The following is a 16,287-nucleotide window of genomic DNA, read 5'->3' on the forward strand; positions in this document are numbered from 1 at the left end:
GAATTTCAGGTTGGCTGGCTGCATTATCGTGGGAAAGTAAATTGCAATACTGAAGCAACTGTACATCTTTGTGCATCGAAGCTTGCTTGCTCATAAGAATGCAATCAGAGCTGGGGGGGGGGGGGGAAGGATTAAAGCTAGGATAAAGTCTAATTTGAGGCCATCCAACATTGCAGTTCTATTCTAAATAACAGATTTGAGATTTTAGAAGTTCGGCAAGGTATTTTCTTGTTCCAGGTCTCTGTCACAATGGCTGAGGCAGCGACTGTCCGTCACATAAAGACAAAACAGAATTATTGCAGGAAATTCTGGAATACAAAGATCAAACAACAAAGGAAGCGGCTGCAGAGGCCAGAGGAGTTTGTAGCTGACCTGATCTCTCTTGTTCTAGCTGTCTTGGCAGTTCACTGTAGGTCTGAAATGCCAGACCAGCCAGATGTATTTTGTGGAGGGTTTTTTTGCAGAAGGAACTATATTCACCTGACTAATCCAAGGAGGCACAATCTGTATCTTATTTTGCCAACAACACTGCATAATAAGGGAGACCTATCTATAAATAGGCATATACTATTGAAAATACATGTTGGAAGGGGTTCTATGCCCTTAAGACCCTACACCCCTAAAGATAGGTGTCTTTACCCCAACAGAAGATCATATGATCAGGAAGGAGTTCAAGCCAAGGTGTGGGAACATCTGACATTAGCAAACAGGTTCCTTCCCTGCTTCTCATGGCCCCATTTTTTAATCTTACATCTTTGAGCTGGTTATACCAGCAAAGGGCAAAACCACAACCTTACACAAAGATAACAGATATATGATACTGCTGCTGAAGAGAGAGCCATAAGCAGGTATACAGTCTAATCAGAAGTCAACAAAGTACAGTTCAGTATGGAATAACTTCTGTATTTTAAGGAGCAAAAGTTTGAGTTCCCTACTGCTCATTTCTAAAGACAGTTGCTATGTTTTGTTATACCTTTTAAGTACCAAAGATTCCCACAGAAATGTATGGAAGTTGCTAAAAATTTGGATGGCTATGAAAGAACAGAGCTCAAACAAAAGCCACCATCCTCTGCAGTTTGTTAAGCAGCAACTATTCCCATTACTCAATACTTTCATCCACCCATCCTTCTGGGCGAGGAGGGATAAATATAGCTCAGCTAGCATTAATTCTGCATCATCTGGAGACATCACTAGGGAAAGAACACGCACACACATGATGCAAGAGGGAAAAGCTGAAAGCTGAAAGTTACAGAGGTACAGTCTCCACAAGCAATATATTGTGAATTAATATATAGACATACATGCAAACCTGACAACTAGAAGAAACAGGTTTTACACTTAATGAAAATGAGAGAAAATGCATGGGAAATAAAGGTAGTTTAGTTAAATTTGACTCTTCTTGAATCTCACTTAGAAAAACACTGAAGTGTTTTATTCCTCTCTTCCACTCTCCTCGCGTGCAAATATACTAACTTAGAAATACTTCAAATCCAATGACATGCATAATCCCCTTTCCTAGGAAAGATGAAGCAGAAAAAATGCGTAATTGCAGGCTGTAAATTCTATAGTACCTGCTGGTTCCTCCAAGACATTTTTGTCCTAAGTTCTCCAGTCCTGCATCTAGCATAATTTAGTCACACAATGTTCAGTTCTTCAAGAACTAGAAAAACATGTGTAAGCTAGTGGAAGAACAAAGTACCCCAGTGCAGTTGGTATTTTCTGTAGGAACTGCTCTTTAACAAGAAAATGGCATTAATTGAACAGGAAATACAGAGAAAAATTCCAACTTGCGGGTCAAGGGGTCCTGTGATATTAGAATTAGATTCATTACAACTTTCCAAACACTACCCCAGTCCCTTCTTTCCAAAAACCTGTTCTCCTAGACCCTTCTCATTATCCAAGTGGGCAAGTGAAAAGAAGGAAAGAAGCAGAGACAATGTAATGCATCATTCATCGAGAACAAAGTGGTACCCGGTTAGCTGTACATTACGTTTTACTCTCCAAGCCATCTGTCCAAATAACAAAAAAAAAATATTTTGATAAGTCTTCTTTTGGTAAGAAACACAAAAGAAATAGCAGACTAAAACCAAAGAAACTTCCTGTTTATACTGCAGAGATTATTAGAGACAGACCAATGCTAAACTTAAGGAAATTCTTGTCTTAATTTTGAAATCCAACTTTGACTCTGCACATAGAAAAGTATCTGAAAATGTGCTGATATTTTTTTGGCCATCATACTTGGGACCATTTCCACAATCACAAGACAAAAGTTCACAGCTTCAGATTAATAAATGCTGCTGACAAGTAAAGATGAAGATGCACTGTTAACATAATACAAGGCTTTCCATGCTTAGGTTTCTTGCTGGAATCCCAATCATATGAGTAAAGCTACTTTCAGCTGAATGTGTCATGGTTTGGGCCACACTGGCCACTGAGATGAATGACAGATGCTCTCCCCCACCTTTCTCTCCAAGGAGAGGAGTGAGAGGGAGAAAGACACTTATGAGTTCAGAAGAAACTAAACTACTTTAATGTATTAATATAATAATAGAACAAAAATAGATAAATAAATAAAATATATACAAAACCATATCAAGCTCTGAGGACGATGATCACCTCACCGGCAGGCAGTGGGGAAGTCCCAGACTGGCCTCAGCTATGGACAGGAACTGTATTCCGGATCTGGAGTCAGGAATGCACAGATCAGGATCAAAGACAGACGAACCGACAGAATCCTCTCCGGATGCTGGCCATTGAAGAAAGAGAGCTGACCCTCGGATCCCTCAGCTTTTATACTGAACATGAGGCAGATGGGATGGAACACCTTTTTGGTCAGTTTTGGGACACCTGTCCTGTCCGCACCACCGACAGGTGCGAACCCTCTATGCTCTTCCACTTCCAGCCCTCCAATGGGGCAAATAATGAAGTCAGCTGACCTTGGTTGTTATAGCAATAAGTATAAGCAAGAGCCTTTCTGCATACCATCCCTTGGCATAAATTATAAACATAGGTCTTATCACTCAGAGAGAACAGTTTCCGCACAATATGCTGCTAATTTTCAGAGAATTTAGTTAGTTGGAAGAGGCTTAGCTAAAATGTAAAATTACTGAACAGGAAATCGGTTCTGTTTTACCTCAAACCAGGACAATAACATATATGACTAATTAGAAACAAACTATTTGAGTTCCAGCAGAGAGATGTCCACATTACAAAGTCAGCACAGAAACAGATACCAGAGTTGGCATATTTGTAAAAAAAAAAAAAAAAAAAAGGCAATGTTTGAATGGACATATGGACATAGAGAATAAAACCACTTCAAACTCTCCCAGGCTTTGTCTCCAGATCAGAACTGAGATAGCATAAGTCACACTGCGATGGTATAAGGTCTTTAATTTTGAAGTTGACAGTGTAGCGTATTTCAATACCATTAACTTGACAAAACCAAACAACACCACAGGGTTCTGGTTAGGGATTTCTTTCTAGTAATGGTTATACCAGCGTATCTTAGTGACATAATAGTTCACGTGATTATGTAGCGAGTTTGACTACCGTGCTACATTTGGGTCACTTACTGAAGATTCTGTACCTTGTTAAGACAGGAGTGGGTGAATTCTGTAATAAAAAGTGAAGGCTAAAAGAGATTTAGTCACGGATGATGACGTGTTTTTAAAATTCAGCCACAGCAATATTACAAAAGACTTCACACCAAGCCAAAGAAAAAAGGTTCAGGAAGTTTAAAATATTATTATTCATAAAACTTTTGCAAATTAATTGTTTTCCTCTCTCTCTGAGAAAAAAAAAAACCTTTGTTTATTTTTGGTGGAGTAACTCGATTTATGTGACAGAACCCAGCAAAAAGGAAACTGTCATAGCAAATATCATCATGGATCAGGACTACAGGACAAAGGAATAAAACATAGCTTTGCAAATTGAGCTCTTAGAGAACTGGCAGTATCCAACAAAAACTACTTTATCCTCAGCGCAAAACTCTTGAGAAATGCACAGTTAATTCTCATGATGAAGGGATAGAAATATCCAGATTAGCCAGCCAAGTTTCTAGCATTTTTTCCCAGTTTGTCAGCTGCCATAGACTTCCATACTAAAACAAGAAGAAAGAGAAACAACCATTAGGCTGTACTTTATAAGAAGGTTCTGTTTGTAAATAGTTTCCAAAGCACTACTAACCAGTAATTAAGAGAATCTTCAAAATTTTACAGCCTGAGAACCATGTGTTGAAGATGAGGTCATGCAGTAGCAGTCATGGACAGCTATAAGCAGTGTCTCTTAGCTTGTTTAACCTTATGTCAATTCATTAACCTCCTATTAAAATATTTATCGATAATTTACTAAGCCTTTTAGGAATTAAAACTTCATTTTCTTCTCTTGAGAACGTGCACTCTGGTTCACATGCTATTGGTGATACACAGCCAGGAAGGGTTTCACCGAGCTGCCTGGCTCTCTGGCACCCCAGACACAGCACTGAAGCTGTGTAATCTCAAAATGCAGTTTCACATGTGCTTTCACAGCTGCCTGGATACACCAAGTGGGGCCTCTTGTGGGAAGTCCTGACTACCTTGGACCTCATGGCTAACTTGGATACTTTTCTCCTCTTTCTTTGATCTTACATTTAGTACAAGTGTGACTTTAAGAAGTTGGGTTGAAAAAACATTAAACTCTTCATGAAGTGAAGAAAAAAAACTCTGGTGAAATAACCTCAAAGATGCAGCAGCATGGAGAGCATTTCCACTTATTCCATATGTTAAATCATAGGAAAGGATAGCAAGATATTAGATTCAGTTCTTCCCTACTGTTAATTTTTCATTATCAAAAAATGCCTATGTTAGTGAAGCTACAGAACTTTCCACACTGTCAGAAACAGAAAGAAATTCTAGTTATAAAATAACCACAGTTATGAAAATCCTTTGTTACCCGAAAAGTTTGAGGGTATCTGTTTTATAGTACTAATTAAAAATTATTCTGTTTAAGCAGAAAAGCAAAGACCAAAAGAGTCATCAACAGTTAAAGAAGTGAGCAAAAAGAAGACTTGACAAGACCACTGAAAGATTTTAGATATTCTATTTTAAGCTTAATGACTGCTTACATGAATATATATTTCTTCATCGTACAGGCCCATAAACTGACATATTGAAAATAATATTTTCAAAGTTTTATCTACAAGGAAATGTTATTAGTGTTCATCTTCTTCTAGTGAATGGAAATGCACGTTAATCCCCTTCTACTTTTACTATTTCAAATTGTATTCACTGTATAGTATTATAATTTGTCTTTCAGTGGAAAGATTATAAGTAAATGTGTTTATAAAAATTGTTCATAATGATCAATTCTTAGTGCTATTTATACTAGTTATTTTAAAATATAAAGAAAGGCATACCTAACATTTCTAAAGTGTCATTCACCTGCAAATTTCATGACATTTTACATATATTAATCAATTAAGCCCTACTATACCCATGTCAATTAGGCATTAATATCCCAATTTTACAGTTAGTTACACTGAGGATAGCTTGAAAGGTTAGCTGTCTTGCTAATACAACTCAGGAATGGGGATAAAACCCAAGAATGACAATCGCTTCTCTGTGTGCAATGAAAAATGAAAAGCCTTTTCCCTCTTGTAGAGTGGAAAATATAAAAATAAAAGGCAAAATTAATGGACAAAAGTAGGGGCTCTTGCAGAACTTTTACCTTTTCTTGTCAAACAAACTATTGCTTTACAAACTTCTTGGAGAGAGGTGAGTAGGTATGATCAAGAGATTTCTACAAGAAGTTCCACAAGGTGTGGTCCTGTAGACAGTGAAAAAACAGTGGCACAGAAGTATAGTCCATACTAAGCTTGCCTCTCTCCACCTCCTAAGCCAGACTAAACATCTTGAACTAAACTTCAGCTTTGTACCACTTGAAGAGCAGGTCCAGGCCACTTTATGCTTGTTTGAACAGTAAAAATGAAGGTGTCCAATTAACATAACCGTATAGTATCACACCACATTAATTCTATCAAGCTTGCCAGTCTAATGAAACTAGAAAATAATTTTATTTCAATTTTCTATTCTGATTTTAATACGCAGAATAGAGAAAGGTCATCCTGTTTATCCTGCTTCTGAGGTACTATAGTCTGTCACTGATTATCAAATGGTAAACCAATGTATTTCCATGTGCACATCCTAAATGTAACCCACATTAGTAACCATAACTGCGTAATTTTTCTGTATGCTTTCCGTACTAATATCTAGAATTCAAAATTTACTGGTTTAGAAGTGCATTCTTATTATTACCTTAAATTATAATCCTTTATTACTTTTAGTCCTCTAACTTGATACAGAAACCACTACAGGGTTCTCATTTTGTGTCAGATTTCTGTCCGTTCTGTGTGTGTGAAGAAGAAATAGGCTACTTTGCTATGTTGTGTTATCTTGGTTCTATACTACCACTCCTCTCAGAGGGTTCAGTGACACACTATGGTCTCTTGGCATTCACTCTGTTGCAGACCTTGCACCAAATGAGGCAGGGGTGACACAGAGATGATACTGTTTGATCTTCATGTTCTGTCATTGTCAAAACTGTCATCATGCCCATGAACTAAACAGAACCAAGATTGTAGATGCAACCTTCATTCTGGCACTTTTTTTTTTTCCCCATGCCTGACCTAGCATGCTTAATGTTCTTTTGATTTAGAGTCACTATGATTGTCATTGAGGTTCTGAGCCAGGTAGTTAGAGTACATCTATAACGTCCCTGTATCAGGGAGAAAACCCTAGCTCCAAGTCCTATTTATGTAGATGGGGTGATGTCCAAACTGGCTCCACAACTGTCCCTTACCAGCTCCAGCCACAGGCCCTTCTAGTACTCTGCATACACTGTAATCACTTAATCAATGCTTCATGTCTAACACGACCTCTCAGGTATGCTCTGTAAAAGCAATCTGACCCAATGTATCAGTTAATTAATTCGTGACAGCTCCCAGTTTTCTAGAAACCCATTAGAGGACACCTAGAGGACGGCCATAATGCTGTGGTGTCTGGCAGCCCCAGCTCCTTCAAGAGGGAAAATCAGTATGGCAGAGAAGTCTGTAACATCGGTTTTCTACCCCTGCATAGTCTGTATCAGCTACGGGTTCCTAAGATCATGCAGACTCTCATCCAACCAATACAATGCTGTCTCTTTTAATTGCATGAATGAGAAGGCACACCAACTTATGGTCTTGCTGGCCGACATTGATCACTATAGAAATAGTGAAGAACATGTCTAGTTACATTGATCAGCTTTATCTTGGGACAGATGAGCACCCTCTTTTCCCAAGCGAATTCCAACCAAGAAATTCCACTACTACTGTACCCAAAAAGCTAGAAATGAGGCTGCATTTTGTCCAGAAACTACACACCAGGAAAAAGCAACTGGTGACATTCTCATCTGAGTGAATGGACCATCCACGTAACCAAATGGGCTGCAGGAATGTGCTGAGGCTTCCAAGTTAGGGTGGCAGCATCAGAAGAGAAACGTGATCTTATGTCTTAGAGAGCCAGCAACATGATCAATACACAAAGCTGAGGGGAAAGCATGAGAGGGATGCTAGAGAGCTTAATAACCTGAATTCTCACCACCTGTGGTTGTTATGTTCAGGAATACACAAGAGGAATAGACAGGATTTAACTTCCCAGCCTGCATGGCACCACTTTAAAAATGGTGCTACGAAATTTGATACAGGTGGGGAAGGTGCTAGTGGGAACACAAATGTGAACAGCTGCATGCAGATGGTTGTCAGAGCGAGTTCAGGTTGTGAGCATACTGTGCGCTAGTGATGACAAGTGTTCAATACTGCTTCCTGAGATTTTACGCCCTGCTCTTGGCTGCTAGTGAGCTAAGATGTGTCACTGTTGGTGTATAGTCATCTATGGTAGACAATACTACGAGAGCAATGAGCAAAGTCTACAAAACTGTTGGCTAAAGAGGCCATTTTTTTCTCATGACTGTGCGTGATATGGAATGAAGAGATTCTGGAAGCCGTTTCTGGCCTCTGAGCACAAAGTTTCTGCAATGGGCACCTCCTGCTTGGTTGTCCACTGCCGTATAGTATACATTCCCTACAAGCTGACCATGTTCTCCTTCCTTACCCAACTTCAAAAAGGTATAATAAAATCAGGGCACTTACCCAAGCTGGTCTCTTGTCTCGTCCTGGAATTTCTGTCCCACTGCTACCCTGGAGATGTGAGACAAGCAGAAAATGGCATCTTCTCCTTTTCTCCGTAAAGGACTGTGGAGGCTCAGCTTCTACACTCACCCAGCCTAGCACAGAGATCAGGCCCTAAACTGAAAAATCAAGGAATCCAGATGGCTCTGCGGTGGTCTTCAGTTCAGAAATAAAGTGCAGCTCAGCATAATATAGATACTTATGCAGAGCTACCCAAGTGGTCTAGTGACATCCTTATCTTTTAAATACGTAGTTTTCAGCATTTCTCCTTCAAGTTCCTTGCTCGTATTCAGAACCAGATATGTTGGCATGCTCTAGTGGCAGAGATTGCAGGTTGGGTTTTTTTTGTTTTGGTTTGGGGTTTGTGTGTGTGTGTGTGTATGGTTGGACTTGATGATCTCAAAGGTCCTTTCCAACCATGAAGATTCTATGATTCTATGTCAAAGTGCTACCAAGTCACCTCTTCTTGGGTGCTACTGAGAAACTTTTCCCCAACATAGGCCTGGGCTACCTCCAGCAGGCCCAATCTCCTCATGTCTCATTTCTTACCTGTGTGCCCTTATAACATCATAGTTTTGTTTATTCTTTGGTTAAAAGCAAGTCATAAAGATAAAAAAGTAAAGGCTGCATTGCAGTCAGACAGTTCTATATAAATGGTATGAGACATAAAATGTGTGGTGCATATTTGATGGCACTAAGGGGACATATGAATCTCCAAGGCCTTCTGGATATAATTGGTATACCTCACACGAGTAGAGGAAATGAAACCCAGCATGGGTCTATATTGTCCCAGTGCAGCAGCTGATGAAGTGAACTGCCTGCTAAATCGGCCCCAAACTTTCTTTTAGCAGGAAGGAAATTACTTGTTACAGGTGGGAGCCTAAAAGCGAACAGTGTACACAACTGGGGCACCAAAGCCTGAGAGCATCTTAAACTGACAGGGTAGGTACACCTCAAAGTCATGGTAGAAGCTGAAGAAGCTTTTTACCAGCTCCCAGCATGACAGTTCACACTTCACCAGAGCAACCACACCAGCTTCGGCACCACTGCAGCCCACAACGTGCCTGAGCTACGTTCCCTCCTTCACTTGATATATTTGTTCTCTCCGTAAATCTCTGCCATTTAAGGATTCACCGTTGTTAGGGGAAAAGCAGTTTTCATTAAGGTTCCTCTCCAGCTCCTTGGCACCTCACAAGTCACACACAGGGGTGAGGGGAGGGCTCCTTTACCCAAGAAAAACTGTGATCTCTTTTACTGTTTGACTTGAAGCAAGCAAAAATGCTAAACTGTTTTTATACACGGTTCTATAATGCAAGATACTTTCAGTGTTTCAGGTAGAATAAAAGCACTCAAGTTAGTTCAACAATTTGCATAAGTAAAGTCATTTAAGTTAAGCTAAAAAGGTATTATGACCAAGTTATTATTAGAAACCAACACCCTGAAAACACTAACTACTGAAAAATGTTTTTGTCTACTTTTATAAATTATCCAAACGTTCCTCATCCATTACTGACAATAATACCTGAGTGACATGCATAATGCATTAAATATTTTTATAATCATTCAGAACTATTTGTATTAAACAGTGATAGCAGATATTCACTTAAGATTTAAAAATGTTAAAGCTGATAGTATACAGTACATATCAGAATATCGTAGATTAGATTATGGTGGATATCTTCAGGCAATTTTATTTTATATGGAATGGAAGGGTAGAAGACTAAGAATTTTTAATCCAAAAAAACTCTGCTCACAATTTGACCTAAACTGATAAAAGTCAAGAAGTTCGTATCTGAACTTGTCACTTAAAGGTGAACTAACAATCTTTAGCAGTAAAGGGCAAAGTATCAAAATCAGCCACATAGTATATGAGTAGAGGTAAAAAATTCAAATAACTTTACAGTTAGAAAATGAAACAGGGAGCCAGTAGCCACTGGCTACTGTATCAAAGTCAGTACCAAAGATGTTACCACCCCCTAGCTGTTAGGTAATCCGTGAGATGAATTAGTGGGCAAAACTACCACAGAAGTCCAGTCACGCAACTGGTATTTTTGCAGAATCAACAGAGAGGATATGAATGAACTGTTCTCTAATTATTCTGGCAAGGCAGAGGAGGACATTCTGCACTTCATTCTCTGGTGTCATCAATTTGACGTCTTTATAACTGTTAAATTAATTTTTCTGTACTTCAGGAGTCTACTTCAGTTCTTAATCTTATAAGGATGAAATTCACCCTGCCTTACAAGGTCTTAGAAAGTCCCCAGTGCCACAGATCCATTGATATTCTAGTGCCCACGCTGAGGACAGGTATCTGGAGAAATCTGTGGGTGCTGCAGATTGTTGTTTTTTTTTCCTGGGACATTTTGTAATATTCCACAAGAAAACATACCTAGGCCTTCTGAGCAGACATAAGGGCATCACTGATAAACATTGGATCTATCCAGAGACATGCAGCCAAGACAGTGTAAAAGATATCAAACCATCTTTAGCCCAACACTTCTCGAAAAGGTAATCCTTTTTGTGTGTGTATATACTACAAACATAAATATACCCTACCCTGGGTTGGGTATTTCGGCATCCCGTGATTATTTACTGTTCGCTGTAAAAATGTTATTGCTTGCATTACTCCAGAATAAATATATAAATAGAACTACACTCCTGCCACAGGAAAGAACTGTATTTCCTTTCAACTTTCTTCTTGGTTACACCAGGTTGCTCACCCAGCACTCGACTGATCTAATCGTGTCCTTTGCTACTGCACGTAACAGGCATTTTCACGCCATCCAAGTCACAGAAATTTCAAATGTCTGCCCAAAAAATCAAGGTCAGCTTATCTCCACATTCACAACTGAGCCCCATGGAAACTTTTTCTCATTGTCTTTATTACACAAATGATTTTAAGAGGCATATTGAAACAAGCAGGCAGTGCTGGCCAAGAATAGCTTTTACCTCCACTGTAAAGAACCTGGTACAGACCCACGGTTGTTTATATGACTGCTGCAATTAGAAATATACCTTTTAAAAATTCCTACCTACCCTATGCAGTTTTCGTGATGAATAACAAAAAAATAGCATCAGGTTCTTATTTTTTCTCCTTTGATTAATATTATTTATTATTAACAATAACAGATATTAATGGATACTACCAGTCCAGGGAAAATGAAGCATCTTTTTTAATTGGGTTGTAGTGTTTACTGGTTTTCTTAGATGTTATAGTTTGGGTCCAACCATTCCTCTTTCTTATTAACATAACACATATGAAGGCATCCTACTTGAATTTGTTTTTTTCCCATTGAGATCATGACAAAAATGTGGGAATGAGAGAATGGGTGATTACTGAACCAAAACAGATGCTTACCACAGTCCAATTCCGTTCATATAGAAGTAAATGAGAAAATTTTGCCTTTCGGTCCACGGAGAGAAGATGCAAGCCCTAACTGAAGTAGCCATAATGCTATTATATTGTCTCTGTCTTAGAGCTATTCAACCGAAGAATACTCTTATACAGTGTTAATAAATTACATTTCAAATATGGTGGTTTTGCTAATTGATTTTACCCTTGTATATTAATAACATTCAAACAAGACTACCAAAGCCATATAATAATACCATTTGTTCCTTTGTCATACTAGCATGGAGATTATTCATGATTTCAAGGTCACAGGTAAAAACACCATATTGTACAAATCTAAAGAAAACAACAAGAATGCTAACTTCAAATATTATAGAAACATATGGCAACTACTAATTCAAAGGACCAAACATATGTCATCATTACATGCATATATTGTATTACATCATTTCATGAACTTGAAAATCAGTGGAGGAATGAGAAACCTTGAAGCATGTTTGTTTCTGCTTACTGAGTAATGCAAGACATAGAACTTGCAGCAGTATATTAAATTCTGACAAGAGAGCACAGCACCCTAAACAGGAATGAAATGATCCTCTCAATGTGATATGCTGTTACACAGCAAGACACATTGCACGGTGCTGGAGCTTTTCTATAGGGAATGTGAGATTAAGTTCTTGTATTTTTATGCTATGGTAATACATTAAATAATTTACTATCTTATCCTTATTAAAACTCTTCGTAATTGATAACTAAATGCCAAGACCCCATTTTACAAATACAGAGCCACACAATAAAGTTGCACACTGTTAATGGTAAACCTGGAAACGCAACTTAAAGAGTTGCTAACTCTGTCTAGTGCCTATTCTTCTGTGGCCACAATTTAATAAGTTTACTTGAACAGACTGCTTATTTACTGTAAGGACTTGTGACTTTGGCCAAGCTCCTGTTGCCTTTAATCTCTGCTCCTGACACTAAAGGTAGTACATTTATCAGAGTTGGGAGTACTTGAATGAAGCTGGTCAGGAAAAAAACTCTTCACACTCATATGCTTTCACCTTGTTTGTCATCCATTGAAGATAGGAACTTTCTGTGAATGAAACAGAAAAAGAAGAAAGAAATATGTTTTTTATAGGAAAGAAATGACATAAAGGGTAAGTCTCTGTCCAGTTAATGAAAAATAAATATTACAATGAATATGATGAAGTAGGGTGTGTGCTTGGTTGCTTCTTGTTCTTAGTCTGCTTCAAATCCTTTAACAATTTGGGGAATGGGCTGCCTTCGCAAGAGGACTGGTTTTAGTTCCCTTAAAAACGTATCTTCATTGAGACAGGTAACTCCCACAGGGGAACTCTCACAATGCAAAAATTACTTGGGTTTTTTTGTTGATTTCCATACAACTCATATTCCAAAAATTTGCTGGAGAAAACAGCAATCATGCAAAAACCACACAAGAAAATACATTGAATTTTGAAGAACAAGTTTTCATTGTCGAGCCCTTCTTCAGGTATTGAAAGTAGCAACCAAGAAGAAATGATGCTACAGACAGTTGTTTGACTCATGCCTCTGACTTTTTTTTTTTAAACACAGAAAAATTTGTAAGCAGAGTTGTATCATCACTTCATAAGTAACCTTCTTCTTTTTGACATCTGGTAGGATCTTAAACTTATGACATTTTATTTTTTCTCCCCCCCTCTCAGCTTATGCGTGGCTCACTCATTTTGTCTCACTAGACCACAGGGTAGAAGTGGCTATATGCATACTTCCAAGCTAAACTTATATTTCCTAATATTTGGCACATTTTCTTCCTTTCCTTTTCTTTCTTTACCTCCAGGTAAGCCACATAGCACAACAGTGAGCAAAGAGGTGAGATTCAGGTTGAAATGATGTAATGCTGAAAATTAAATTTACACACAAGTGTTCAGAGTCTGGGTCATAGCTGGGTCACTCCTCTGAGTGGGAGGCAATCCAGCAAGGAGCACTGGATAATGATTTCTCTATGCTGAGGCCCCTTTCATGAAATATAGCACAAAGCTCTACCTTGATATCTGAATTTAATCTGATTCTATGTGTATAACTATTGGGATTGGTTGTGTGGTAGTAAGGGGTTTTATTATTTTGTTACATGCTGTACTATGTCTCCTTTTCCTTTCAACCTACTAGCACCCAGAAATAAGCTTTCCAGTATCTGAACCCTTACCCAGAGATGGTGGTTTAGATAAGGGCTGGCGAGGCTTTTTACAGAATACTGTATATTGTTTAGACCTGGGGGGGGAGTGAGGGGGGATTTTTTTTTTTCTTGTTCCTCGAACAAAGAAGGGAATTTGTCTTAGTTGTTTCCGCACGGTCACCTATGGCCAAGGCCATTCTTTCGTAGCTGTATTTGTCCAGTGTGCTCATTTGCATCCAGTTATAGCTGTCACACCCCCCTTCATAATCCCACACACCCCTTCACACATCCCATCACCTTGAGATGAGCTTTCTGTAATGGCTTCCAAGTGGGCTCCATCTTGAGATGGTAGGAAGTGCCTGCAGAACATCTCTGCCCACATACAAGTAACCAGGCCTTCACAGGAGGCACAAGCTCATCTAAGCAATTCGAGATGGTGGGATAGGCTTTGCAAAACACTTGTGAGTCTTACAAACACAATCACATCCAAAGGTAAAACAACCTGTACTGTTTCCTTCTGCTGTGCCTGTCCTCAGTCTCTTGCATGTTGCATTGCCAATGATTTTGCACTCTACCTGCGAGGTTTCCTGCTGACACATGACAATTCTACAGTCAGCCACAGGCTGACGACCACAGCACCAAGAGAGCTGCTGTCAGGGCCATTTTGCATGAAGCACACGCAGCTCCTACCCAGCGAAGCCCTAATGTGTTGATTTACAGAGTCCTCTTGGCTGACATGGGAAAATGAGTCTGGTCATGGTTGATTTAACATTTTATGGGCAAAGAGTCAGCCTGCTATAGTAAGTTTGGAGTACCGCAAGCATTTTACGCATTTACACACAAGTCCACGGGAAAAAATATTCCAGATACCAAGTGGTTTTGATGCTCACATCGCTTCAGCTCTGTTAAAAATAACGTAAGTTTCAATTAAATAAATACAAGGGCGTATGTTACAGGCCAGACCCTCAGCCTGAGTTAGCAGCGCCCGGTCCGCGGGCACACACTCCTAAGGCAGGCGGAGCTCGGTCAAAGCGCGGGGCGGGCTACGGTGGGGCTGCGATGCCCCGGGCTCACCGCGAAGAGGGACGGGACCGCGCCGGCGAGTCCCACCCGCCAGGTGCCGGTCCCACCGCGGGCACCGACCCGCTCCAGTACTTCCCCACAGTACTTACTAGGGGTCGGGCACGGCTCCCCTTCCCTCTCGGCTGCCGCGGCTCCCCCCGGCCCGGCGGCGGGGGGCGGACGCAGCCGGCAGGCGGGCGGGGCGGAGCGGAGACGGGCGGCTCCGCCCGCCCCGGCGGAAGTGTCGGCGGCCGCGGGGCTGCCCGGCCGCTCTGGGCGGTGGCACCGGCGGCCGCGCCGTGTCCTTTTGTAGGTGTTGCTGCTTGGGCCTCCCTGCGGAGAGGGTGGGGGTGCTTTTCCCCGTAATTAGCTAAAACAAACCAGCGGCGGAGCGGCCGCCTAATCTGTGCTGCCGCTGGTCGCTGTGCCTGAACCGAGCCCGCCGCCTAAGTGGGCAGGTAACGTCGCGCCGTGCCCGGCAGGGAGGGCAGCTCCGCCGCCGGGACGGCGACCACCGCCGCCGCCTGCCCCGCGCTGCCGGTGGGCTCCGGGCGGCTGGCGGGGGGGCGCGGTCCCGGCGGGAAGAGGCGGTGGGTTTCTCCGCCCGCGGCGGCTTCCCCGGAGCAGCTCGGGGCAAACGCCGCCAGAGACGGGCTCGTCTCCGGCCGCCGCGAAGGGGCGAGGGCGAGAGGGGCAGGGAGCGGCGGCGGCCCGGTCCCCGCTCCCGCTCGGCGACCGGCGCTCCCTCCGAGACGAGCGCTGCCGAACGGAAAATAAACTCTAAAAAAAAAATAAAATAACGCCTGTCCGATTTACCTCCGGTGCGTTCATCGCCCGAAAAGAGAGGGGGGAAAGCGCATCTGCCTGGTGGGGGTGCCAGGAGAAAGATGAGTGTTTCTTTCATTAACCTAATGGTAATTGCAAAAAGACTCCCTTTTTGTCAGCTTCACCTAATCAAAACCGAATATCTGTATGTGGCACTGACAAAATCAGTAAAACTTCACCTTCGACTTTATTGATCTGAACAGACAGGCAGAGTTTTCTATGGTGTTCAATTTAGGGAATTAAAAAAAATCACTCCGCTAACAGCATTTGGTACATTTCTAACCCATATGTCACCTCAGTGCTTTAAATAATTATATTTGCATGCAGGGAGTGATTCATAAATATGTCAGGATTGTGAAATATAGGCAGGCATTTCAAACTTTCTATTTAAAAAACATGAATTATGGCCACGAAAAATGTGTTCCCATTTAAGGGTGATACGAAGTATTTGGTGTCTAGTACGGAGGCCCATCCATCATATAGACAATAAAGAGAGTTTTTGCCTGACGTTGGAAATTTATGGTTGCCCTTCTCTGCCCTAATAACTCAAGCATTGTGTCAGCCTGTGACAGCCTTTGCAGAAAAACAGCAACCCTGTTATCAATCAAAAAGCCCTTTTACATTTTTAGCAAAACTCTGATCATCCAGACACCCTTTTAATGTATATATTACATC

General features: G+C 40.9%; 1 protein-coding gene across 1 annotated transcript in view; it reads right to left on the reverse strand.

Moving 5' to 3' along the window:
- The window catches only part of LRMDA (leucine rich melanocyte differentiation associated), a 707,689-nt gene extending 692,713 nt beyond the window's left edge, over window positions 1–14,976 (reverse strand). Inside the window, exons 1-3 of the mRNA XM_074592366.1 lie at window positions 14,898–14,976; window positions 12,614–12,645; window positions 8,165–8,212 (exon numbers count right to left, since the gene is read on the reverse strand). Of these exons, the coding sequence (XP_074448467.1) occupies window positions 8,165–8,212; window positions 12,614–12,625 (60 nt within the window). The 5' untranslated portion in view covers window positions 12,626–12,645; window positions 14,898–14,976. The remainder of the gene's footprint in view (window positions 1–8,164; window positions 8,213–12,613; window positions 12,646–14,897) is intronic.
- Window positions 14,977–16,287: the final 1,311 nt, after the last annotated feature.

Source organism: Larus michahellis, chromosome 6 (genome assembly GCF_964199755.1).
Source record: "Larus michahellis chromosome 6, bLarMic1.1, whole genome shotgun sequence".
Lineage (NCBI taxonomy): Eukaryota > Metazoa > Chordata > Aves > Charadriiformes > Laridae > Larus > Larus michahellis.